The following is a 25,464-nucleotide window of genomic DNA, read 5'->3' as shown; positions in this document are numbered from 1 at the left end:
GTGGAGAAAGTTCCCTTCTGATCTTTGTGTGTCTTTTCCCCCCTACCATTTTTCTTAATGATGGAAGAACCAGCAACTCAAAATGTGGTTAAGGATTTCTTATCTGATAAACATACTACTGTTTAAAGGCCTTTGTGATCCACGAAACAGCAGTAGTACTATATACTATTGATTCTTTTCTCTGCCTCTTCAAAACTGAAAGCACAATATTAAAATCATACAGTTGATTCTGTGTTAAATTGGTCCACTTAAGATATTTACAGTTTTGTAGCTGGTATGGGCGCTAAGTACATCTTATTGAATCAGTTAACAGAATAAAAAAGCAGCTAGAGGCTAGCCTGGATCCACCACATAGCTAACAGTTCTGTTAATATTTGGGTTTTGTTGACAAAGAATGTGTCATGCAACCAACAGACCTCCTGCAGCCTATTTCCTATGGTAGTGCTTTTATTCTGTCATTAATACCAAAGGAAGATTTTATCAGTTCTCTCTTTATTGATAGCTGCTGGTGTGCTGTCTCCTAGAGAATAATAACTCAAAGTTATCTAAAGGTTTTAAAAAGTGTAGAAAAATTCATACCAGCCTTTCATACAATCAGGTTTTGAAAGTTTTTTTTGTGCTTATTCAGTATCCTTTTGCATTACTTTACCCCAGTTGTCTCCTTTGGAATTTCCTTTGGTGTTTTTTTTTGTTGTTTGGCTTTTTTTTTTTGAAGACTGCTTATGAAGTGTATTTTGCATTAATGATACTGGATATGATTAGGTACCATTGTGTTTTCTGTAGACATCACTGTATTTATTTTATGGCATGGGTTTCTATGCAAATGTCACACTTTCTGCTGTGGTTTTCCTTACCATATGATATAACTAGTGAGGGTTTCTCAAAACTTGTATTAAAAGGACAAAACTTTATTGCACTTCTTGCAGGAAGCCTTTTATAGGTAGAGTTGTAAAATTAATAAAGGATGGATAAATTATTTAATAAGTGGTTCACTGAACCCAAAATCAAAAAGGAACAGTTCAGTACTTATAACAACAGGTAACAACATCTCACTGGTAAGAGTTGGCTGGGTTATGATGCCCTAGAGCAATACACAGGAAAGGTATTGGGGGAGGTTTGTTTCCCTGCCTGATTTCAGAATACAGCAGTAGGAGAAACCATGCAGGTATATGAATATGCCACTCCCTCTGTGTTTTGAGGAAGGCAGGCTCCAACCAGCAATAGTTTGAAGTCACAGCATTAGGCTGGTTACTTTTCACAGTGCTCCAGCATGTACCTGGAGCAGCATCACAAATCTCTTCAAGTCTGTCCATATCTGGATACTTCTTAGCAGAAGAAAGTCCATTTGTCCTGTTCTATCTTTGTTGTTGTTGTTGCTCAAAAGGAAAACTAGTTCATACATTCAGAAGGGTAATATTTCTATGATGAATTTTCTTAAGTGGTAGCTGGCATTACCTGCTGTTTCATCTCATGCTTGACTTTAGCTTTGTAAATAATGAAATAAACAAAAATGTCCTTAGCTACTCTGCCAACTTATCCAGTCCTGAGTAAATGTTAGTAGAATAAAAATTATAACTATTTATTCCTCATACTTGCTTCTGGACTTCAAAAGAGCTAAAAATAGAAAAAAAGTAATCTCATCATTTTATGCAAGTATTCACTACACTATTAAATAGAGCTAAAAATAGAATTTTTCCAGGTAGCAAGCACTGTAGGGTTGACTGTCCATGTAAATCCAGAGCCATCTGATTGTAGCTCACTGCTTTTCTTCAGAACTCTTCCTTGCAAACCATTTAAAGTTAGCTATATCTATACTATCTTTCCTATTCTTGCCCACATGACCAGTCATGTTTGCTGCATGTCATGACTTGAGGTGGTCATATTTATACTGTTTGAAGAGGATTGTCAATGTGCCTGAGTCAATCTTACCTTACGCCTGAAAGCCCCACCTGGCAAGCAAACAGGACAGCAGTGTCAATCAAGTAGTTGGGGCTGGAATACAACCTTGAGTATGGAGATAGTGTGGTTGTGAATGTGTAAAAAAGCCATGAATGGTTATGATCTTCTCCCTAGTGGTGAACTCTATCTTTTCAATGGCTTCTGTACTCAAAGGGCTGAAAAAAATTACAGAAATGCTGCTAAGTGATCCAAGTCTGCAGCCTCACAGCCTGTAGTATAACTCTGTCACATTGTTTTTTGGTGGAACTAATTTCTGTGAATCAAGTTACTCAGGTTTGCATGTATTTCCAGGACTAAACCCTCAGCCTACTTTACCTAGCCCTTCTCTATCTCATTCACATATTGTCAGTCTATTGTGTTCTGGGTTGAATTTTAGAGGTGCTGGTTGCTTTTATTCATTCCCTAAATTTGTGATTGCTTTGGTAAAAACAGGTAAATCTCTTGGATTTTCCTGTGTAAAATGAAAGAAATGGTAGACATTAATTTTCTCTTTCACTCACATACACACTTGTATAGAATAAACTTTTTGTGGTAATGATCCATGATCAGACTGGGAGATGATTCCTTACAAGAGCACGTTGGGCATTTATTCACACCAGAGAGAAATCTGGGTAGTTGTTTTAATTAATGCATATTTTTTTGAGATAATGCATAACCTGAGGAAAAAGTGAAGGCAGTTCTTTCAAAGGGATACAAATTAATGCTTTGAAAATTGAGGAAACACACTAGGGCTGAGACATTTTTTGTCAATAATGTACAACCTTTCTGGACAGAGAAGGTTAGCTTATTTCGGTATTTGTAGAGAGATGCATTTCACAGTCTCTCTCATGCCGCAGCTTGTCTGCTATGGAGTGAACATAATGCTTCTGGGTCACGTCAGAATTACTCAGTGTGGACAGTGTGAGTCCACTATACAAGAAGATTATGGCGGTTTTGCTTGTATGTGGTGGATTTACTTTCCAAGGAAGCTCCTATAGCTGTGCAATTACAGCCAAGCATGGGGTTGGAGACCTAGAACAGGAGCAGGGTGCTATTCAGGTGCAGCCTGCTCGTGCCTGTGGAAGAGTCCCTGGGCCACGAGCAGATTCCTGTCACACTCTCAGCTGCCCTGAGAAGGGAGATCCCCAGGAGCTGGCAGGCTGCAATGGGCTCCTTGACCATGTATTGAGCAGCCCTCCTCCAGGTCTGGCTCTGCCTCAGGAAGGACTTGTGATATCTTTTATTTGTTACTACCTGAACTTCCTGACTTAAAGAACAGTCTGAGTGTTATCTCTCATTTGATGATTAAACACTTTATTTTACATTTCAAGGATTTAAATATATCGTACTTTATCCGGGGAATGAGAACATTATAAACCAAAAAGTATTCTGGACTATATCCAATGCTATGCTCTGACTACTCTAATGTGCTTTGAAGGAGAACAAACATAGATTTGATTTTAATTTGGACAGTAAAGCTGAGTTTACAGTTCTTTTGCATTGCTAGGGCAGCATACACCTAGTAGAGCTTATCAGAAGTTGTTGGGGTTTATTTTTCTGATTTATACCTAAGGAGTGGATTTTTCATTTTTTTCCGAAGAGACGAGGTGAGTTATGCGTCCACTTGTTATTAGAGTGGAGGAGTGTTGTCTCCTGTTCTTATGAAAACACAAACAGAAAAGTCAGCGGTTACAAAGGCATTTGTGTCTGACTGTGCTTTTTTTTATTGCAACCCTCCTTTACAAGACTGTAAGAAGTCTTAAGCTGTTATGAGACTAATGTTAAGATTTGCAAAGAGGTGGTGGTGTTAGTTTCTTTTCTGAGAAAAGACTTCTAAAATTGTCAAGTGTGGTAGTTGTGGTGCTATACCTAATCTCATTTGAAAGATAAAACAACACAGAAGGACAGCAAGAAGATTTTAAAAATATATTACCACTTTTCTGATCAAAGAAAGGGGGAGTTAAAACTAAATTGCAAAGCATCCTTTTTAACAACTATTTTGTATGTGTGTAGGTTATCATCACACAGCAAGGGATGTGTGGAAGTGCCAAGAAATAGACCCCAAAATCTGAGATTTTTTAGAACAATGATTTCTCATTGTATTTTTGGAGATAAAAAATCCACTTGATTTTAAATACAGGGTAGATATTAACTAAGATCAGCCATGGATAGACAAAAGCAAGTCTGTCTGATACCTAAATTTTTTTTAAGAACCAGAAAGAAACTGCTGGTTGTTTATAAAAAATAAATGGTTTCCTTCAGAATAGTGATCTGTAAACTGAGTATGACAGGAAAAGAATGAAGGTTACAGATGATTATCATGTGCATATAAAGACACACCTGGTGAACAATGTAGTTTACTAAGGATCCAGGAGTATCTCTTTTCCTAAAGGCACTGTGAAGATCAGAAAGTGAGAGAATGTACAAATTTCACTCACCGATTTATGTTATAAACTAGTGACACATAATCCAGTGATGTCATTGTGTGATGGCATTTTATCTGCAAAGGAAACTCATATTTTTTTCCACTGCTAATAACTGCAATGAAAAATCTTTACTATTTCTATTTAAAAAGAAAAAAAATTATTACTTCATAATGGATGTCACACTTTCTTTTTTTATCCATGCTTTTCTGTCTCTAGGAGTTGAGTGACTTCCGATATTAGCATAGAGGTAGCATTAATCCTTTGCAAATAGTGGAATCAGCATGTGATGGAAGTCACTTGCTGTGCATATATGTAACCAGTATGATTCTAAGTTCCATATGAAACCCCACAGCCTGAGAAGGTTAACAAGTGCAGAATTTTTAGTGGCTGGAATGTTAAACCTACATAGGAGAGATGAGATCCGTCTAAAGCAAAAATATTATCAGGCTGTTGGCACATGAAATTTAAAACTTTATAAGGAACTGGCCTTTTTTTTTAAGAGTGGACAGAAAATGTAAAATTAGTGTCAGTATATACATAGGAAAAAAGAAACTTTAACTGAATATGTGTACGTCGACCGTCTCCATAGTAATTATTGCCATTCTGGAAAGAGATGGAGTTATGGACAGCTTCTAGCTCACTGCTTAGCATGTAAGAAGAAGGCAAATCTGAGGATAGGAGTTAAGAAAAAAAAACCTGAAGGCATTATTACACTATTGTATTAAGCAACTGGGTATCCATATCTTGAAAGTTACATGTTATTATAAAAAAAAAAAAGGAGATACTAAAAGGATATCTTTAAAATGATGTGGGAGATCTAGGAGGGGTAGAGAGAAGGCCTTCAAGACTGACCAGAGGTAGAGCACGCCACTGTCATGCAGGAACAGCCTTGTGTTGCTGGGAATGCTGAAAGTACTCAAACTCCACCTGAAGGCACCGTGCCTGCCTTCTGCAACGTGTCTCGGTGTGGGTCTCACAACACCTAGGCTGTTATATCTACCACCTACTAGGGTGGACTATATTGTGTTCTGTAGGCTGAAGACATGGAGGTGTAATTATATATGAGACACTGTGAAGATAAAGCCTTTAGCTAAAGAATCCTGAAAACATTGCTGGCCAGAAACTTGGGAAAAGTATTTTCCTGCTTTCTCAGCCTGCCGCATAACAGATCTGAAACATATTTTATTGACTACTTTGGGAGCCAGTAAATGGAATGGCCTCATCCAAAATGACAATTTAGGTTGAGAAAGGAAAGAAAGAGAGGCCTGTTAGTTTTAAAGAGGATTTCAAAGTCATATGAGAAAAAGAGACTACTACAGCTATCCAGTACTACAGTGGAAACCCAATTCAATACAGTAAAATTGCTCAGAGAAACAGACAATATTTAATCTCACCCAGAATTTAAGAACACTTTTAAAATTTAGTTTGAGTTTTAACTGGTTCAATGATTGAGTGATGAAAATTGAAAAAAAACAACCAACCAACATGTTTATTTAATTGAGTATACTCTAAAGTAGGCCCTTTTGTTTGATCTTTCTTCATTGTAGCTGGCACCTGTATGTGTTGTAGCTCTTTAAACCACCTGCAGGCACCCAAGTTGGAGATGGGGAAGTATGGAGCTTCACCATCTGCCTCCTCCAACTTTCGAGTAGATATGTGGTTTTACAGTGCAAAAATTTTTTCCTCCTGTTTTTGTTTTGTTTTCTTTTCCTATTTTCACCCCTTTTTCTTTCTGACATGTCAAAAATCCTCAACTGGAGAGAGCTCTTGCATGAATTGCATGAAACATTCTTCACCAAGAAGTTTGAAAAGTTTAGCTTCCTACAGTTTTTGTTGCGTATGGTTTTGTGTTGCAGAGCCAAAAATACATCAGTCTTCTATAATTCAAATCTTTCTTAATTTTCTAGGCAGGTTTCAAGATGTAGCTATTTTGCTTGTTAATTTCTGGCTCTGCTAATTGTTTTTTTGGGTTTTTACCCCCTTAACTTATATGAATTGAATTGACTTTAATTAAAGCTGTTTGACAAACAGCTTCTTCCTTTATTCCCATAATTCTTTTTTTCTTAATCCTGACACATCACAAAATGTCTGCTTTCATTTACTCTGTCATCAATTCACTGTAGTTCCATCAGAGCCTTTGAATCTACTGCTGTATAAACAAGAACAAAATTTGATCCCATGACTAATGATTACAGACATCTGAATGGACAATAAAAAACACAAACCTTTCCAAAACAGTGTTCATTCTTTACTCTTAACGGACTTCATGTCACCAAGGAATGTGTCAAGTGACTATACCAGTGACCATGTGGTGGGAAAAGAAATCTAAACACAAAAAGATAAGAATTGGATATTACTAATGAGCAAGCTTGCAAATTAGCATATTCTGACATAATGGAAGCCTAGTACAAGTCAGTTTCTTTGTTTTTAAAAAATACACCGTGAGATTTATTTTTTTCCCTTTCCCTGAAATGAAAGAGAGTAGGAACACCTTAAGGACATTTTAGATGGTTACTGTGAGCCATGAAAACCTCTGGTCAGTAGTCACTATTGCATCTTCTGAAACAGTAAAGAGTACATTTTTCTTATCGAGGAAAACATATGTTGTAATTAATTGCTTCTGAGTTATATGGAGGCATTTGGCAATTAAAACTTTACAGTGATTTTTTTTTGCCCTTTGGGAGAGATATTTTGTTTTCTTAACTGCAAAAAGATTAAGCAAAACTAGGAAAAGGTGTGTATAATCTTTACATCTAGCCCTATTTCTACCAAAGTCGAAAATGTTAGTAGTTCAGCTACAAAAGGTTAAAGTGCTATTTCCTGATGTTTAATGGACTCTCACTTCTGTTCTGCAGAAAAATGGAAGGGAAGAGGAAGAGCAGGGTCACATTTTGAGTCAGCGCGAAGACGGAGTAGAGCTGTCCTTTATCATATCTCTGGACATCTACAAAGAAGAGAGAAGAACAAATTAAAAATTAATAATGTAGGTGTAATTATTTTCTTTTTCAAAAATATACTCTTTTTACTGTCCTTTTTAAATAAAAAAAAGGTGCTGTAAGAGGTCAGTGAGCACCTGAGAAATGTCCTACTCATAATTTTATGGTAACAAAAGGAGTAAAATGCAGTTCTCATAGGTGCAGTTCTGTCTACTATGGTATTTGTTACACTTCGTTATAGCAAGACACTGTATTTAGCCATACTGTAAACAGACATTTATTTATCCCCAGGAAAACCACATTATAAAATTTCTCAGGACTTAATTTTAGATTCTAATTTACCTTACTGTCCCAATTATTTCAGTAATTACTATTTGCCAAAAAAATAATGAAGAAACTCAAGATATTACTCTAGCTGAAAATCTTTATGCTGTGTAAGCTCTGGAAGATCACACTTCATTTAGGCAACTTTTCATGTGAATGTTTCCAACTTTGTGCAGAGTAAATTATTCTTTTCACTTCCTAATTGAAGTAGTAATGTTTCTTTCTTTAAATTACTTCTGTGTTCCCCTACTAACTATAATTAATAAGTAGGTTAGTAAACACCCTGTGAATGTTGCTAAAACCAAATCTAACAATAGATAAAACCAAAAATATAGCAGTAGGATAAATTGTAAAGAAATATGCTCAGAAGAATAACTCTCCTGCTCTATGAAAGTATATTTCAGGAGAAAATTTAATGCAGAGGAAAACTAAAGATGCATATTAAATCAGTATGTACATATAAAAATTTGATAGAAAAATATCTGAGAGTCTATAGTTATTAGAAGCAGGGGCAGCAAAAAGATACAGTTTTTCTTAAAATCTCAGGACAGGATTTATGTTTCTTGTTTGTATATCATTAGCATCAAAAGCTAAAATATTTGACAGAGACAGAAGAACAAAATGGTCAGTCTGTCTTTTTTTTTTTTTAATGATTAAGGGGAGGATGGAAGCCAGACACTGGAAAAAGTAGTCAAAGGATCATGAACACCCTGAAAAGATGATCTGCTACTGGACATGTTCATTTTATTGGTTACCAAAATAAAGCAGCAGTGTAGATACATCCCACTAGAGATTATCTGGCTACAAATTAAAAGCAGAAAAAACTTGGTATAGATTAAGGACATGAAAATACACAGCTGGTATATCTCTCAATGAGCATAGTCACTTCCATTGAATGTAAAAGTTAAATGTTAAAAAAAAAGAGGCTAAAATGTTAAACATTTTAAAAAATGTGAAATGTTGAAAAAGTGTAAATATTTTTAAAAATCTGCAAAATATGAGCAGGTCTTCCAGAGATATTTTCATAGTAGAATAATATTTTTTAGGAATATGACTTTTAAATAGCTTTTCATGCCTTTCCTTTACTGTCAGAATTCTAGTGCAGATGATATTATACTGGTTTAAAACATCTGCTGTCAGACTAATTTACTACTTTTGGTGCCTATACTTTGAGAGCTATGAATTGGAAGTTATGAGGAACATTTCCTTCTCTGCTATTAAAAATGGGCTGACATTCATAACAATAAGAGTTCAGCCCCTAAGATTCATGAATGAGGACCAAGAATGGAGAAGGCAAGGACATCAGTATTTCAAAACACACAAAGAGAAAGGCTGTGACAGGCAAGGCAAATGCAACTAAGTCTGTGGTCATGCAGTTGTTGTCTTTTTATACTCATAGCGAACACCTTCAAGATCCAAAGTAATCTTAGATTGCTGAATACACGATATTGTTTTGTGAAGCTCTTCATTACTGGAACAGCATTAACTAGGAGCACAATGACAAGCAGCAAGAATTTTTTTAGTAAATAATACAAGACAGTTCATGTACAACATGCTTTTTTCAGGAGGGGTAGGTATTTCTGTTAAAACTCTGAAAGATGAAAGCTAAGAATTTATAAAGCTGATGCTTAAGACTGAGGTCTCTCTTGCAAAAGCCTTTTCCGGTTAGGTGACAAAGACTCGAGACACATGACAAAACTAAGTATACTCTAACAGTAAAGACAGTTCTGGAGCCATATTATGGTGGGTCTACATTAGTATTTTGGTTTAAATTAGGAGTGCAATTTTAAAGAGAATCAAAGTTATTCCTAACAATTGTGATTTGATTCATAGCAGTCTGAGGCACATTAACTGGATTCCCTCTGATAAAACTAAACCAGGAGAGGTGCTCCAAGTACTAACAGGTATTCTAGGACTAGGCTAGAGTTAGTCTGAAACAACCTCCTCACAGATATAAAATATGTCTAGGAAGGATGTTTTGTCTCCATCACCATCTACTCCTTTCTGTATGTTTATTCCTATTTGTAGTACTATGTCTTCATGTATACAAAGCTTTAACCTATCTGTCCAGCAGAAAAACATTGCTCTTCAATCAGAACTCACCCAACAGAAGAAGAAATAGTTTGCCAGATTCAGTTCCCTCTTCATTGTAGTTAATCTGTTTCTTATTAATCCTCTTCCTGCCCCAACATTTACAAAAGTTATTCCATCAACAGAAACATCTGTCTAAATAAGTGCAAGAACTACATCAGAAAAATATTAGCATTAGTTCTCGCCTGAATATGAGTATGTCATATTTCATTATGCTTTTAAAAAAACACTAATGGCAGTATGGAAGAAATGTGTCTGTATGATCAAAATATTGTTTGTCTCATTTCATTTTTTTCTCTCTTTTTTCAGAATGTTTTTGTAGATAAACCAGCATTTCCAGAATATAAAGTTTCAGATGCAAAAAAATCCAAATTCATACTGTTGCATTTTAGCACTTTTAAAGCTGGCTGGGATTGGCTTATTTTACTGGCAACGTTTTATGTTGCTGTGACTGTACCTTACAATGTTTGTTTTATTGGCCATGATGAGCTGTCTACAACTCGAAGCACAACTGTCAGTGACATTGCAGTGGAAATTCTTTTTATCATCGGTAAGATATGTTTGCAGTTTGTTTGGGATCTCATTTGACATTTAAGGTTTTCACAGAATGTATAATATAGAAAAGAAAATAATCATCACTTCCATGATTTTAAAGTAAATCAATTTTAGCTATATTGTTTGAGATTTTATCTGAACTTTAGATTGCCTTTTTTTTTTTTTTTTTTTCCCCTTTTTTTTTACTTTAAATTGATTCAGGTAGTCCTGCTGTTACTCAAGAGGGACCTTTGGCCTCAAGGAAGGTTGAAAACCATTGTTTTAGCCTGTGGATACCTAAAACCTTCCCCATGTAGGGAAGTGTCCTGGAATTAATATAGCACTGTTCATAATGTACATTTTTTTCCTATTGCCTTTCACAGACACTTAGAAGACCCATGGACCACAAGTTGAAAATCACTAGATTTTAAAAACTAATGACATAAGATTAGAATTCATACTGCAATAATGCAAAAGTACAATATCAATATGCTCTGCTGACTACTGGGATAGAATTAAGAGGTTGCAGATTGTCATCTGGTCCGTTCTCTAAACTTGTATTTCAATGATCCATTTAATTCTTACGCATTTAAATAAATGAAAGAAGATAAGGTCATAATTAATAGTATCCTTGTAGCAAAGCAATTTCTTTTTTGTATTATCTTTTTTCAATTTCTTTGTAAATACAGAAAAGAATCTTTGAATAGAGTCATAAGGATTGTTCCCTAGGTTTTTATTGTTATCATACCACTCAGTGCCATCACACTGACAAACTACAGCTCAGATCTGTTCATAAGATGCAGGTGGAGGAACTACCATTTTAAAGAAATAAGCAAAGTTGAGTATGTCTTTTCTGAATATGAAAGGCTTAGCACAGGTTCTAAGAGAGAAAGAAAATTAACAAAACAATAAAATCATCCTCCGATTGAAAACTTTTCTACTTTATGTTTCTCTATTTTTTCGTGAAAAAAGTAGCTTAACTGATACATTAAAAGCAATGTTATGACCTTCTCTAGGAGAAGAAAACTGAAGATTGTTACACACTAAGCAGCAATTCAAAATGTCTTTAGTTTAACAATTTTTCTTATGAAAATTTTGAAAAGTTTATTCCGTTTCTCTGACAGCTTTACTATAGGTGATATGGCTGATGGAAGAATCAGATGTTATGATGAATAAATATTTGTGTTTTCTCCTCTGGGCATTAAGTTTAAGGTCTAATTTTCCCCTTTTATGCTCACTATTAGATCTTGGTGGACTCTCATGTTATGCAAGCAATACAAATTCAATGACACTCAAGCATTGCAGTGAGAAACCTACATTGTGCAATGCAGATCATCAAGGATCATCCTTTGTCTTATGTAACAGGAGTGAGGTTGACTCTAGTCTGTCATAAATTAGTCCATATTCATTTTAAGGAATACAAAATGAAATAATTCTACTCGATCTAGCTAGACATCTTTATAAAAACAGTACAGTCAAGGTTACAATATTTTTATAATGGTTGTGTCCTTCACCCACATTCATGTGGATATCTGGTTTTGTTATGAATGTGTTTATGTTGTGGTTTGAGCCTACTCAGCAGCTAAATGCCACACAGTCGCTCACCCACCCTCCCCCCACTTGGGAATGGGGAGAGAATCGAAGGGGCAAAGGGAGACTCGTGGGTTGAGATAAAAACAGTTTAATAACAGTAACAGAATAATACACTGACAGCAATAGCAGTAGGTAATGTACAATACAGCTGCTCACCACCGGCCGACCGACACCCCCCTGCTCCCAGCCAGTGATCCCCAACACAAAGGCCCCACAGCCACACTCTCAGAAGTGGCCCCTCTCCCAGCCCTCTCCTGCCTTTATATGGTGATCACAGTGTCACATGACATGGACTATTGGCCAATCCGGGCCCAGCCCTCCAGCTGTGCTCCCCCTCACACAGGTGAAGGCACTGGGACCTGGGGAGCCCCTGGGGTCTCAGGGTGTTGCAGCACTCCTCCAGCTACTAAAACAAACAGGAACTCTATTCCAGCCTGAATGAGGACAGTTTATTAGAATCTCAGCACAAGAGAGTAAAATATGTATCTAACTGATCTATGTGCTGTAGTATTCATTTGAAGCAAGACAGATGGTGTACTGCTCAGAGTGCTCCTTTTCTGTTTATATCCTTTGCTGGAAAGATGAACTTCTTATATCAGTAAGTCAAAAGCAATGGTACCTCTATGATCAATAGACTAGCTGGGTAGATAATTTTCTGTAAATTTTAATTCATTTTTTTCTGGTTAGACTTTTAGGTCTATCATCCAGGAAATCAAACTACTCTTGTAACTAAATGCATTCAAAAAGAAGTGTATAAAATACTAGAAGAGACTTCTTTGCATTATTATGTTACTGGTAACCACAAATACCGGACCGATATTCCTCCCCTACAGGTTCAAAAATAGCTCAATTTTTCCCAAAATAGTTGTTTGTAAAGTTATTATCTGTTTTTAAATTTGTGGCTCTGAGAAAATGCTTATGTGTTATTTTCAGGATAGTGTCATACTGCATTTAAACCTCTGCCTTGAATTTAAAGAAAGTGGTGTGTTTATATTTACCTCTCAGTGGTCTCTTCTCCATTAAAATGTTGAATGAATATGTCTCAGAACATGTGTAACTATATTGAAAGTAGTAAGACTGACAGCATACATAAATTTAAACATAAGTTTCAGGGCATTGATGCACTGTGGCTCTGACAAACACAAATTCGATGGATGATCTATATGCTTTGAGAAAAGGTAAGCAAAGTCAATGAGAAACGTTGAGTAAAATTCTTTTTATGATGCTGTTGCCTCAGTCAGTGGGGAGATCTGTCTGAGATGGGCCTTCAGCTGTATTGCACTCTGTAATCATGAATTGGAGAAAAAGAGTCTGACTTTATTTGGATTTCTCAGGACATAGAATAATATTACTTTAACACATATAACTTGCGTGAACTCTTATTTGGACTTCCAAGGTCTTCATTTTTATCTGTGTGATCAAAGGGAGCTAAGATATGACAGTAAAAGGGAGAGATGTCTGCACATCAGTTCAGAGGACATAATAGGGTAGAAGCTAAGGGTTTCTTTTAAGTAGAAGAATTCTAATAGATTTAGTGGCTTAAAAAAAAATCTTTTAAGATTATATGATTTGTGAGTCAGCATATGCTTAAGCATGATAAAAATGTCTATGGAAGTGTTCTCCTGACTTGGGGTGCTTATAAAGCTATTGATTTGAATTAAATTATTTATAAGAAAAAAGCACATCTAACTAGAGGTTTAACTGTTTAAGCCTTCAAAGTTCTCTAAAACATAAACGGAAGATAAATAATAATAATAAAACATTTTGTGATTTCTGGGAGGGAACATAATTAATGCTTCTCAAATTAAGTTAAAATTATTTGTCACTTGATGTTTCCTGTATATGCTAGTGCTTTGATAACTTGTGTGATGTGATGTTTGAGTGTACTTTCAGATCTCTTTTCCTCTGTAATGTGTGCAAATCTTCTCTAAAATTCCCCTGTAAATAAATCTTTTGCTTCCTCTATCTAATGATAATGCAAAACTAATTTAGTTTGGGAATTATTTGACTGTTTTATGTATCCTAAAATCATTAAGATGTGGAGAGAAAAACTTTTTAACATTAGCCTATTTAAGCAAACACATAAAAAATTATCTTACAAACTGTTTCAGCTGGTGAGTGATATTATCTGCTTTATTGCACTATTTACTTCAAAGTTTATGCCCCTTAATTTGCATAGGCAGTAGCCAGGTCCATCATTTGTAGATAGGTATGTCTGGGTAGCTAAACTTTCAAGATTTCTGAACATAATGGATCTTGGTTACTTTTCTATAATATCTGTAAAGTTTTCTCTCTTTTAGAGAGAAAATCTGGGACAATATCTCACTAATTTCATTCAATTTTATTAGTAATAACCTTGTGATTTCATAACTTTTACTCTTCCATAACTATCCAGTGTCATGCTCTTCTGTCTGCAATTGTTTCCTTCTGGTTTTCAGACTTTTTTTAAATTTTGTTTTAAAAACATTATTGAACACCTTAATTGAAGAAAGTAACATTACTGGAAAAATTATCAATGCTTTATTGCTAAGTGCTCAGGCTCGCTCACAGGACTATTTGAATGAGACATCTTTGACAGGAGTTCAGATCAGTTCAGTGGTTCAGAGAAAATATGTCTAGACTTTCAGAGCAATGGTAATACATTGCTTACTGGATAAGATCTAAGGTGTCTGAGTATTTTGTCTCTTAAGGTAGTCAGGAACAACTACAGAGAGAAGAGCTATAAAAATAAGTGACCTTTAACTTTTCATTTTAGTTTTCTATTTGTGGATCATCCAGTTTCTAGTGTAAGATGGAGAAGCCTGGATACTAATTATACCTGTAAAATTATACTCTTTATAAACATACTGGCAACAGTAATTTTAAGTGATTTTCTTCATCATACTCCTTTGACTACCTGTGGAAAAAGAACCCTATATGCATCCCTTCCTCCACTCTCCCCCCACACACACTTGTCTGAAGACTTTATCTATGGCTTACACTTTCAAGAGAGAAAACTAATCATGGTTACTAAGATTGCTTCTCTGTGTATCTGTCTCTCTTGTTAAATATTATCTAACAAAGTGTGTTAGCAGCAACCTCAATTTTTAAAAGCAGCATGTTTAGAAGCCCTAAAGCTGTGATTTGTGTTGCATGATACTCTAGATTAAAGAAACTTGTTCAGCCCATTAGTGTCTATCACAAATGTAAATGACTCAAAATCTTTCCAAAATTGTCTTAAAGCATATGAAGCCCTCAAGTCTCAGATGTTTAACATGTAGAGATTTAAAAGCATGGTACAAACCCAGTAGAAATTTCTATCATCATTTATGGTTTACACAGTCATTCAAGTTTGCATATTATTATATTGAAATAATATATGTTAAACAAAATTTGTTGGAATCAGATGAGATAGTATTAAGTGCTATAGATTTTATTAGGTTGCTTTGAATTAGAAGGTTTGTTTTCTTTTTTCTTTTGTGTTCTTTTTCATTATTATAATGACTATCATTTCATACTTTGTAAGTGTACAGAAGGTCATGTAAAAGAGTAGTTGTGTCTAGGAGACCTCACGTCTAAGAGGACTTGTGCATTTTGAAAGGAAATGGCAGTGTTTTGAACCATACTTTAGAAATATAGATGCTTTCAGACCCTGATATGCTAAAATACCAAGGGAATGGTTTGAATTTATCTCTGAGCACCAAATGATCTCATCTGTGAATACATATGAACAAAATAATGAGACCCGATAGAGTGACATTGTTGATACACCTAATATTAAGGAGGAAAGGTCATAATAAATTGTTCATGGACTGTGGATTATCTAGTAATGTGAATAAGCAATACGTAGTGTTTATGTAAAAAAGCAGTAATAAATTTCCTAAAGATTCTCATTCAAAATGTCAAACTAAAGTTGGCAAGACCACTATATGGCTAGGAATTTTTCCAATAGACTTTATTACATACCCTTGTAGGGAGGACAGATGCTAGTCTGCACAGAAGATGTGTTTTCAGGCACAAAAACATCCACCTGGACATAAAGGAGACAAGCATTAGCCACAATAACTCAGAAGTGATAATTTCCATGGAAGTATTTCTGTATCTTCAAGTAAATGCAGATAAATGTTATGATAATGGAGGCACCCTGAAAATTTTACTTGTATTGGCTCTGCTGACTCTTCATTTGCAGAGGTGTGATTGCCATTGTACACATCGTTAGCCAGCTTCTCATCGAATGAAAAAAAATCTATGCTTGTAGATCTAACCAACGTTTTAAGAAATCACTGCCCCAAAAATGTTGCTTACTACTCCTGAAGTTGGGAGATACCTTACAGTTAAGACAAGAAAACTGCTCATCTGAGCATTCCTGCTTTTTCCGAGGCCATAATGAATGATGTTGACTGAAACTACTAGTGAACTGGTTACAAGAAGGGATTCTTATGTATTGTGTCATGTAACATCAGAGTTAAAGGCAAAATCCAAGAAAAAAAATACTTTAAGAAGTACTGAACAAGCTCCATTCTAAAATCTGATTTTGTAAAGGAATACCTAAAACAAATCAAGTGGATTATGCAGGATAAAGGCCTTTTAAAAAACACATGTAAGATGATGGGAACCTCATGATTATAGGCTGAAATATGCAGCATTTACCATATGGAATTCCTTACTATTCTGGAGAGGAGTCTGTAGGCAGCTTATAGCTGGGTCAAGATATTCTGCATCTGTGCTTCCGACAAATATAGTCACTGTTCCACTTCTCAGCTGTCCTAAATTAATCTCTCCAGACAGATTATTTTCCTTTCTTACTTCCTATTTCACAGTGACTCTTGTTTTATCAGAGTGACAGTCTTCTGAGCAGTTAAGAGTAGTAAGAGCACTTAAGAACTGACTCGTCATCTTTTTTTTGGCCTAAGCAGTGGTGGTACTGTAAAAAAAAAAAAAAAATTTAAAAAGCAGTGTGACAAATCATTTGTTTCACCAGTAGTCAATCCTCAAATTGGTAAATGTAGTAATATTTTTGCACAAAACTTTCACTCTGCTATGTTTCTTTTCAAAAAGCATACAAAGTTAAAACTCACCTGTTATACAAAGTGTGACTGTCTTGTATTATAGGTACAATTAGACAAAGTTTGTATTTTAGTTTAGTGTGCTATAACACAATGGTAAAACAGCATTGTATTTTTCAATAAGATTAAAGTCTTTTAATTGACCATCTAGTTAATTTCCAAGGAAATTCTTAGATGCTTGAGAGCTTACCATATTTTTTGTGTGCTTTTGTGTAATCTTATTTTTTTTTTTTTTTTTATGATTTATGGATCATTTCCTATGTGAATTTTATCAAACTACATGAGGTAAATTTCTGAGGAAAATATTTTGGGTTTCCTCCTTAGAATTGGTCAAAAAATTTTAAGTGCATGAAGAAGTTGCCCCATTGCCCATTGAATGTTTTTCTTTGATCTTTTCATTGTTGTCTCCAGCATTTGTGTAAAGTGAACTGTGTTCAAGAAATACCTAACTACATTTGCTTCACACACATTGAATTTTGTTAAAAGCTAAGTCATATGATTGATGTTTCTTTATGCGTTGGAATGGTTTCCTTCTGTCCTGTTTCTGCAGATTTTATTAAGAAAATTACCCATGCAGAAACTCTCACACTTCTGCAGTCACAAATACTACTTTCTTTCAAAAGCAGAGCTAGCAGTTCATTTTTCAGAAATATTTTTAGTTCTTTGCTTTTTCTTTCAAGACTCTGAAGTCTGTATCTTCTTTAGTAGAAAAGTCAATGTAATGTATTTTAGTTACTCAATATGTTCATGGATTGAGTCTGTTTTTAAAAGGTAGAACATAGTTTATAAAAAAATAAAATTTTACCAGTGTTTAGTATGTTATTGTAAAGGTCACAATATGTGATGCTTTTCTGGAGTATGAACTACTGTAGAACTGAGATTAGCTAATCCCTGTTTAATACCCTTATAATTAAGGAGAGCAACTTGAAAAGCTGAACCCAAAACGCTGAAAATTAAGTAATCAAAAAAAAAATATTGTGACTTTCTATTTTTAAAATTTGTGGTCTTTCATGATACTGGTGTTTGAATTCATGGACTCTCAACACAGTAAAGTGTTGCAGTTTCAATAAACTGTGTTTGGCTAAAGCATGTTTTCCTGATGGACATTAGCTCTTCTTCACAGGCCTTAGAGAAAAGAGAATACACAACTCTACTCATCTATGGGTTGTAAATGACATATTTATTTTTTTGTATTTTTTTTCAACCTGCAGAAGTGACGTCTTGTTAAGTGTTTAGTACTACTGGTTTAAAACATTTACTACCTGATGATTCTTAGTTAGGATACACTGGATTATAATTTAGCATCTGATATGATACAACCATTCTTTGCTGCTCCATTCCAAAATTAGGTAAGAAGTATTGTTGAATACATCTGGGGTTTTTTTCTGCAAGATTATTAATAGCTTTTCTAATAATGGGATGTCACTAGTACAAAGGAACTACTGTGGATTAGCATTTCTTTCCTAATACATCTAAACCTCTAATTTTCCTTCATCCTGGCTACCAGTGATTTCTTTCTCTTTCCCAAATGGGTCTAGATTTTCACAAATTTTCTGTAGTTTGATTGATTGTTGCTTACTGTCTGTTCAGCATTTGTTATAACTTTCTTAGGAAAAAAAATGTTTTTCCTTCAGCAGCAGCAACAGACTGTTATAAAAATATTATTTTGTTATATATTATTATTTTTATATTATATATTTTATTATATAGTATGTATTTATTATATAAACCCCCTACATTTAGGGGGTTTTATTAATTAATCTCTGTGTTGTTTTTTTTTTCTTGTAAACTTTGACTTCATGATAGCCCATATTCCTAAGCAACAGGTGTAAAATAAACATTGCTTTCCTTTCCTACATAAAACAAATATCATTTCTCTCACCTTATAGTGTCAGCACCAGAAAGAAACTCATCAAGCTAATTGTGGTAATAGACATTTTGAGGGGATATGCTGAGTTGAAAAATCACACTTCCATTTGAATAAATTGTTCCTAAGAAATATACTATGACCATCTAGTTTTATAGCAGCAGTAGAATAGAAAATATAAGAGTTTATATAGGGACCGATAAATTATTCTTCAAGCAATATAGTACTAATATTTCCTGGAATCTTTCCTAAAAGCTCTCTGGACAGGTTCTAATACCGTTATCCATATGTAATTAAATAACATTGGCTCAAATAATCAGATAGATCAGAGCTTGGCCTTTGGGGAAAGTATTGCTAGCTAAAGACAATCAATGTAAAATCACATAAAGGATGATGAAAAAAATAAGAGAAGAGCCATTTGTACTGTCTTAGGAGAGGGAGGTGATGTAGGAATCTGTCTGCCCTAAAAATCAATGGGGTTAATATACCTAAATCATCTAGGTCTCAAGCACAGGATTAAATTACTGTAGTCTAATAAAAAAATCATGCATCACCCAATCCCTTGGTTGCTGCTTATATGTATACTACTTGCCCTAAAGATGCAGGATTTTTCAACTTCATTTAATTCACAGTAAAAGTGAGGTAATGTAAATTGTATTACCTAGCATGTTCTGCAATCTGAAAGAGTGCCATGGGAAGTTATTGAATCAGCTGACTAATCCTAAACTGTTATTTTGCTGTAGTGTGTTTAATCCCAGCAGGATTCTGAAGAGAAAAAAAAAATGTTGACACTGGAAAATCAGCTGCTTCAGGTAAAATAATCCTATTTACGGATAAATAGGTTCAGCTGGCCACCAGATGAATTTTTACCTCTGGATCACCTCTTTTTTTTTTTTTTTTTTTTTTTAACAGGGATTAGTAATTGAGAATCTACAAAACATGTATTGTGCTTTTGAAATTGGAAAAGGGGTATTATTCTGGAAAACATCTTAAGGATTAATAGGATAGCTTGCTGAATATCAGTTTATCGTTTTCACTTTTTATATAAAATTTTTAGAGTGGCAACCTGTATTATGCACAGAATAGAAACTCATTTTTTTTAAGGTAATCTCTTCTTCCCTTTGAGCACTGGTTCAAATCCGTGTTTTCATATCATTCACTGAGTGGATGTGTCTGTGTGTAAATGTGAGCATGACAGAAATTTAGAAAAGGATGGCTTGGTAATGGGTGTGATGTCCTACAGAGCTTTAATTCAAGAGAGGTCACCAAACAGTTTCAGAATTCTATGGACTTGCTCAGAGTTCCTAGCTCATTTATGCCCAACTATGAGTTAAATTGTGTTTACATAGGAACTGAGCATTGCTAGGGCATGGATTTTCACACTGGAAGCTTGTGAAAAAGCAAATGGTCACAAATAGGTGAGTAAAAGCCATTAGCACACTCAAACAAGGAAAGGAATAAGTTGGAGCTTTTCAGTTAGATCGTAGTATTGGCTTCAGAAATTTAGAATTAAAATATCACAAAGGCATGCAGCCATAGTAATTGCAAACTTGGAAGACATTCAGGTGATGTTGGTCACAGCCTGCTGATGTTTACTGCTGTGAATACTGTGTAAGAGCCTAATTGGAGTAAAATATATAAATAAATTTGGAATAGCAGCTGTATATAGATAACATTTTTTAATGTAGACATTTTCATAGCTGAAAAAAAGGTTTTTTTGGTATACAAATTAATTTTCTTTAATCGTTCAGTGTAACTTTGTACAAGTTTTAAAGATAGCACATTTCTTACAAGAATTTAATTTTTTTCTAATAAAGGGTGTGTGCCCATATCTTGTTGGTAGTTGAAATAATAGGCTGAGAGAATCCATGCAGATTGAGCTAGTTAACCATGGGATCCAACCAGAAGATAAATCAAAGTCAGGGTTTAAGTTTGAGATTGATTGTACCAAATGGTTTTATGAGATTCGTCAAATGCTGTTTATTTTCTCTGCTTAGGGAGAGTCTTAGGGCCTTAGTGCCTAACAGGGGTTCTGGTTTGCCTTGTATGGGGTTGGTAGGGAAGGTGGTCAGCGTCCAGGCTAGAGAGAAGAAGGAGCAGGACTGAAAAAGCAGAAAGGTGTTGCATCAACAGGCACATGTGGTCAAAGGGTGTGTGGAGCAGAAGCCTGTGTTTGGAAGCAGCAGTGGAGCAGTGCTGGTGGTTGTAGGGTGAAAGCAGTAGGCATGTGAGAGAGAAGGGGATAGGAAGGTAAGAGATTTGCATCAGCAGACTAAGCAGATCAGTCTTTGTGGGGGTGACTGACTAGCCATTGATTTGTCATTGAATTTTTCTTAATATGAAGTGATTCTGCCTGACGTGGGTGTGGAAATTAGAGCTGAAATAACTGGTAAATAAGCTCTATTTAAATTTTTGGAGGTGAGGGGCAGGGGAGTTGCATGGGTGATATGACTGACTGTTCTAAGCCTGTTGAAACTTGAGATCTTGGGTTCTCCCTACTGAATGCTGCCAGCTCAAGTTCACCTTTGTGTTGGACAGCAACAAAATTACTTGTTGCTTTATGGACTGACAGACTTTGCTTCTGTTAAACTCACAGGCTTACCTGCACAGCAATAGGTGGTGAAGGAGTGAAAGTCTGCAACATGGGTCAGGGCTGGCTTAAAATACATGGCTCTTAGCAAAGCACGTGTATCTATGTTAAAATACCGTAAAAGTCTGTGGAAAAAAAACACCTTGTAGTTTTTACACGACTTAAGGGCCTTTCTTAAAGTCAATTGGATAGTCTAGACTTTACCTTGAGCTTTAATTCTCTTGAACTCTGACTTTTTGCTGTCTAATTTTAACTGAAATTATCAAATTTGAAATAAGAACCCAGGGTTTTTTCCTAATAAAGACAAGAATAGAGAGGCTTCACCCCTTCCCTGCCCTCTACATCAAGTATAAAGATGATATTTTAGATATGTGTGTGCTGTTTTTCAGCACAGAATGTAGTGAGTCAACCAGTTTGATATTTTGTGCTGTTATTCCATCTTTTTATTTTAGGTAACTTTTTAATGACATTGCTCATGTCAGAAATGTTATTTACATCCCATATTTTGCTTTCGTGAGCACATGGCATGATCTATGTAGCTTCAAGATCATTTAAAATGAAGTTTTTTCAGCTTACATGGAAAAAATATGCAGTGAGGTTACTTCAGATTTTTTTTCTGCAGTAATATTACTTATTATTAATGATTTGTTCATTGCTTGTGTTATGCAAGCTGCTGAAACAGAAAAGGGATTGTTGTTCTTGTCCCAGTCAGAAACAAATATATCGAAAACAGTTTTAAGTATGAAGATTGCACAGGCTGAAGTTTGTTGTTAGAGCATACTTAAAGATATGATATTCAAATATACTTTTTGTAGAAAACTTTTGACCCACTAATTGTCCAAAGCTACTGAAGTCACTTTATGTACGCTTTAACAATCAGCTCAGAGATTACATATCCCTCTTGCCTGGTTTACAGCTGGAATCTGTAAAATTGTTGTCCTTCATGCTGTAGGAAATGGTTAAAGCCCACCTTATCTCAGGGCATTTGGAACACAAATTCAGCACTAATGAAAACCATTAGTTTTGATGCTGTGGTATTGTCTGGAATCTCCTGAGCTTTTGGAGCTCATGTTGATGCTCATTGATGCTCATGCTGAATTTCAAATTGTTCCTTCATAAATTAGTGTTGTTGGTAGGTAGAAACTAGTGCACAGTAAGATTCACAAACTGTTTCTAATATATTACACAATCTATGGGTACTTTCAGAATGGATTATTATAGAGTTTTTTGATGTTTAATATTTGTTGTCTGAATTTGCTTACCATTTTAGTTGCTCAAAGTCTTAATGATAGAATACATTTATTTTAAAAAAAGAAAAAATAATCTTCTACTTTTCAAACAGCAATCCCCAAAAGACTGTGGAGCATGTAATTCCTAAAAATAATAAAATCTCTCAGGAGAAATGGACATTTCTAAGTTTTCATTAAAGATTTTTTTGTGCTTTTAGAAGTTTCTTGCCTCAGGAGTTCTAGTTGTTTTCTTTTCCCTTTACAGCTTTCTCAGTAAGTACTTTAGCACAGCAGTTAAACTGTAAATAAGGTTGCCCAGATAAAGAAACTCTTTATATCCAAGTATAGCTCAGAAAACTGTCAAGAAATAAAAGATGGATCACACTCACCTACCTCCTTCTGGATTTTTATCTAACAAGTTGGATTCAGAAAGAAGCACTTACCATTTCCTATTCAATCTTAAATATATAAATGTTACCCAGGGCTGTTGTCCTAAATTACTTTGATAAGAAGGCAGAAAGGGGTGCTGTGCAGAATAACTTCTAATCTCTTCAAAATTGAACAGTGAATTCCATATGCACATTGATAAGTCTTTAGTGTATTGGGCTTAGGGGAATTTAAAGCAAGTAGTTATCTCTTTTTCCATTAAAGCTTTAGTTGTTTCACAAATGTTAATGTGCAACAAGTAAGAAAATCTGTTTTCTGACTTTGATAACTACACACTGAAGGTTTCCAAGACAAATGAGAATAAGAAGTTTCAAATAACTAGTGATATAAATATCCTTATCTTTCTTACCTATATCAGGCAAATCTGCATTAAATAGTTATGTATGTGGCTGGTGCTTCCATACTGATCTGTAAATGTGAATAGTAATCAACTAACTCTATTAAGTACTTGTGGAGCAAGGGGGGAACTGACCCCCTTGCTCATTATGAAGCATATGAAATCATGCTAATTTCACATCTCAATTGTATTACTGAAAATTTCAGACTATTTTTGAACTTTAAGAATGCAGGTCTAACTGAGACTACTTGATAATCTAATCTAAAATTTTTCTATCTCCGATTTTACTTATATGTTCTGTTCAGTGAATTTTGTTGCAAGAAAACAGTAGTTCTTAACGTGTGAACCAACTATAACTTGTAAGACCTCAGTCCATGAAACCAGATAGACTCAGATGTGTGTCTATGTTACTTTGTGTTAAGGCTTTGCACTAAATCTTGAAAAATTTGAAAGATCAACACTGTGCCGAAATGATGAGAACTGCCCCAAAGATTTCATTAATTTAGGAGACTCAATTTGAACAGGTAAAAGAGAGGGAATGGCAGAGATAGAGCTGTCAAAAATACCATAGAACCACTACTTGCAGTGTATAGGTGAACTAGTATATGTCAAATGATCATAGCAGATTGTCTAGCTTCACACTGAAGAAGATATCATAAAGCATATCTGCATGTGAAACCTGGGAAGTAATTCTTTTCCATACCCAGATCTGGGATTAGAACTGGGCATTTGGTCAAAATGCATCCTAAATAAATCTTTTTTGATACATCAAAGGAATGATCCAACATGATCCTCTCTCTGTGCTGAGTCTCTCTCTGCCTCTTCTCATTGCCATCATGTATATCAGTGGGAGAAAAAATTACTTCCTGGCTTCTTGCGTATAATGACTAATAGGCTTGAAGATAAAATCTTACTTTATCCGGTCTTAGTTTAGCCTACATAAAGAACATGTAAGGACAAAATGCAAATCGATCTCTTTCCCCCTAAAGCTATGAAATTAAGGGAAAACCAGAGTAACTCAATTCTGCAAAGGATGATCATGACAGTCAAACCTGCCTTTCTTCTCCCTAGCACATCTATATACGTATTCACTTCGTGTCTGTAAGTTACATGAGTCCCCATATATAACTGTTGTTGTTCTCGAACATAATTTAGGTATCTTTGGTATGATGTTGTGTTACACAGTATAAGTGTTTAATCCAAATGATGTAAGTTCATCACCTCATTTGCTAAGCCACATTTGATTTCCAAAATGAATTTGCTTAAAGTTACTCTCTGCCCAGTGTAGTCTATTTTGCCTAAGTAGTCTATCAGTGGATGAAAACAAATAAGTCAATTTTCCTGTTGGTATTCTGGAGATGAGTAAACCAAATAATTTAAATTTGTAACATCATGTAAAGTGAAATGCAGGTAGTTTTTTGTAAATCTTCTCTTTGTCTTTTAATTTGTAATTGTTTCATCAAAGTTACAAACTATTTTTTATTCACAGGTGATATTCTCGATTTTGCCACAGCTTTGTACTAAGCCCACACTAACACTCTTAGCTATTAGAAATCTCTTCTGGTGTCATTGCTTTTCAAGCCAGAATCTCCCCTTCTACAGATATCTTTTTCCCTCCTAGGTCTTAGATGTGTTTTGCCTCTCATATGGAGACATTTAGATTCATTTTATGTTTGGATTTGGATTGTCCACAGTCTTCTTTGTTAAAAACTACCACATCACTGTGAACTTAACCAGCCAAGATGAATGCTTTATAAACAGTTTTGTTTATAAACAAACCCATAGTAACAACATTTTGAAACTGAACAAGAAGCCAGGTTTGTCTTTTGTTTTGTTTCACGTTCTCATTAATGCAAAACTTCAAATTACGATGATACAGGATGAAATTACTTGATCACATCTAAGTATTCTGCAGTCATCAACTAATTTGATAGCTGTATCAAAAAGACATAATTTTCTTAGCAAAAGACAGTGTGTTGATTTCAAACCCTCCAGGAACTTATGATATTAATTATACATTGTTATTACTACACATTTAACATATATACTAGAATTATCTGTTTCTCTTGTCATTAGGAAATCTATTGTTTTCTAGATCACCATTTTT

At 34.9% G+C, this 25,464-nt stretch overlaps 1 protein-coding gene across 3 annotated transcripts in view; it reads left to right on the top strand.

Moving 5' to 3' along the window:
* Window positions 1-25,464, top strand: part of KCNH8 (potassium voltage-gated channel subfamily H member 8) — a 197,961-nt gene that overhangs the window by 92,735 nt on the left and 79,762 nt on the right. For all 3 annotated transcript variants that reach the window (XM_042802266.1, XM_042802265.1, XM_042802267.1), the window contains exons 4-5: window positions 7,220-7,347; window positions 10,025-10,265. In XM_042802266.1, coding sequence (XP_042658200.1) covers window positions 7,220-7,347; window positions 10,025-10,265 — 369 coding nt within the window. The remainder of the gene's footprint in view (window positions 1-7,219; window positions 7,348-10,024; window positions 10,266-25,464) is intronic.

This window comes from Tyto alba, unplaced genomic scaffold, assembly GCF_018691265.1.
Source record: "Tyto alba isolate M040663 unplaced genomic scaffold, T.alba_DEE_v4.0 Super-Scaffold_38, whole genome shotgun sequence".
NCBI classification, from domain to species: domain Eukaryota; kingdom Metazoa; phylum Chordata; class Aves; order Strigiformes; family Tytonidae; genus Tyto; species Tyto alba.
Note: the sequence above shows the minus strand (reverse complement) of the source record. Positions and strands in the feature narration are given on the sequence as shown.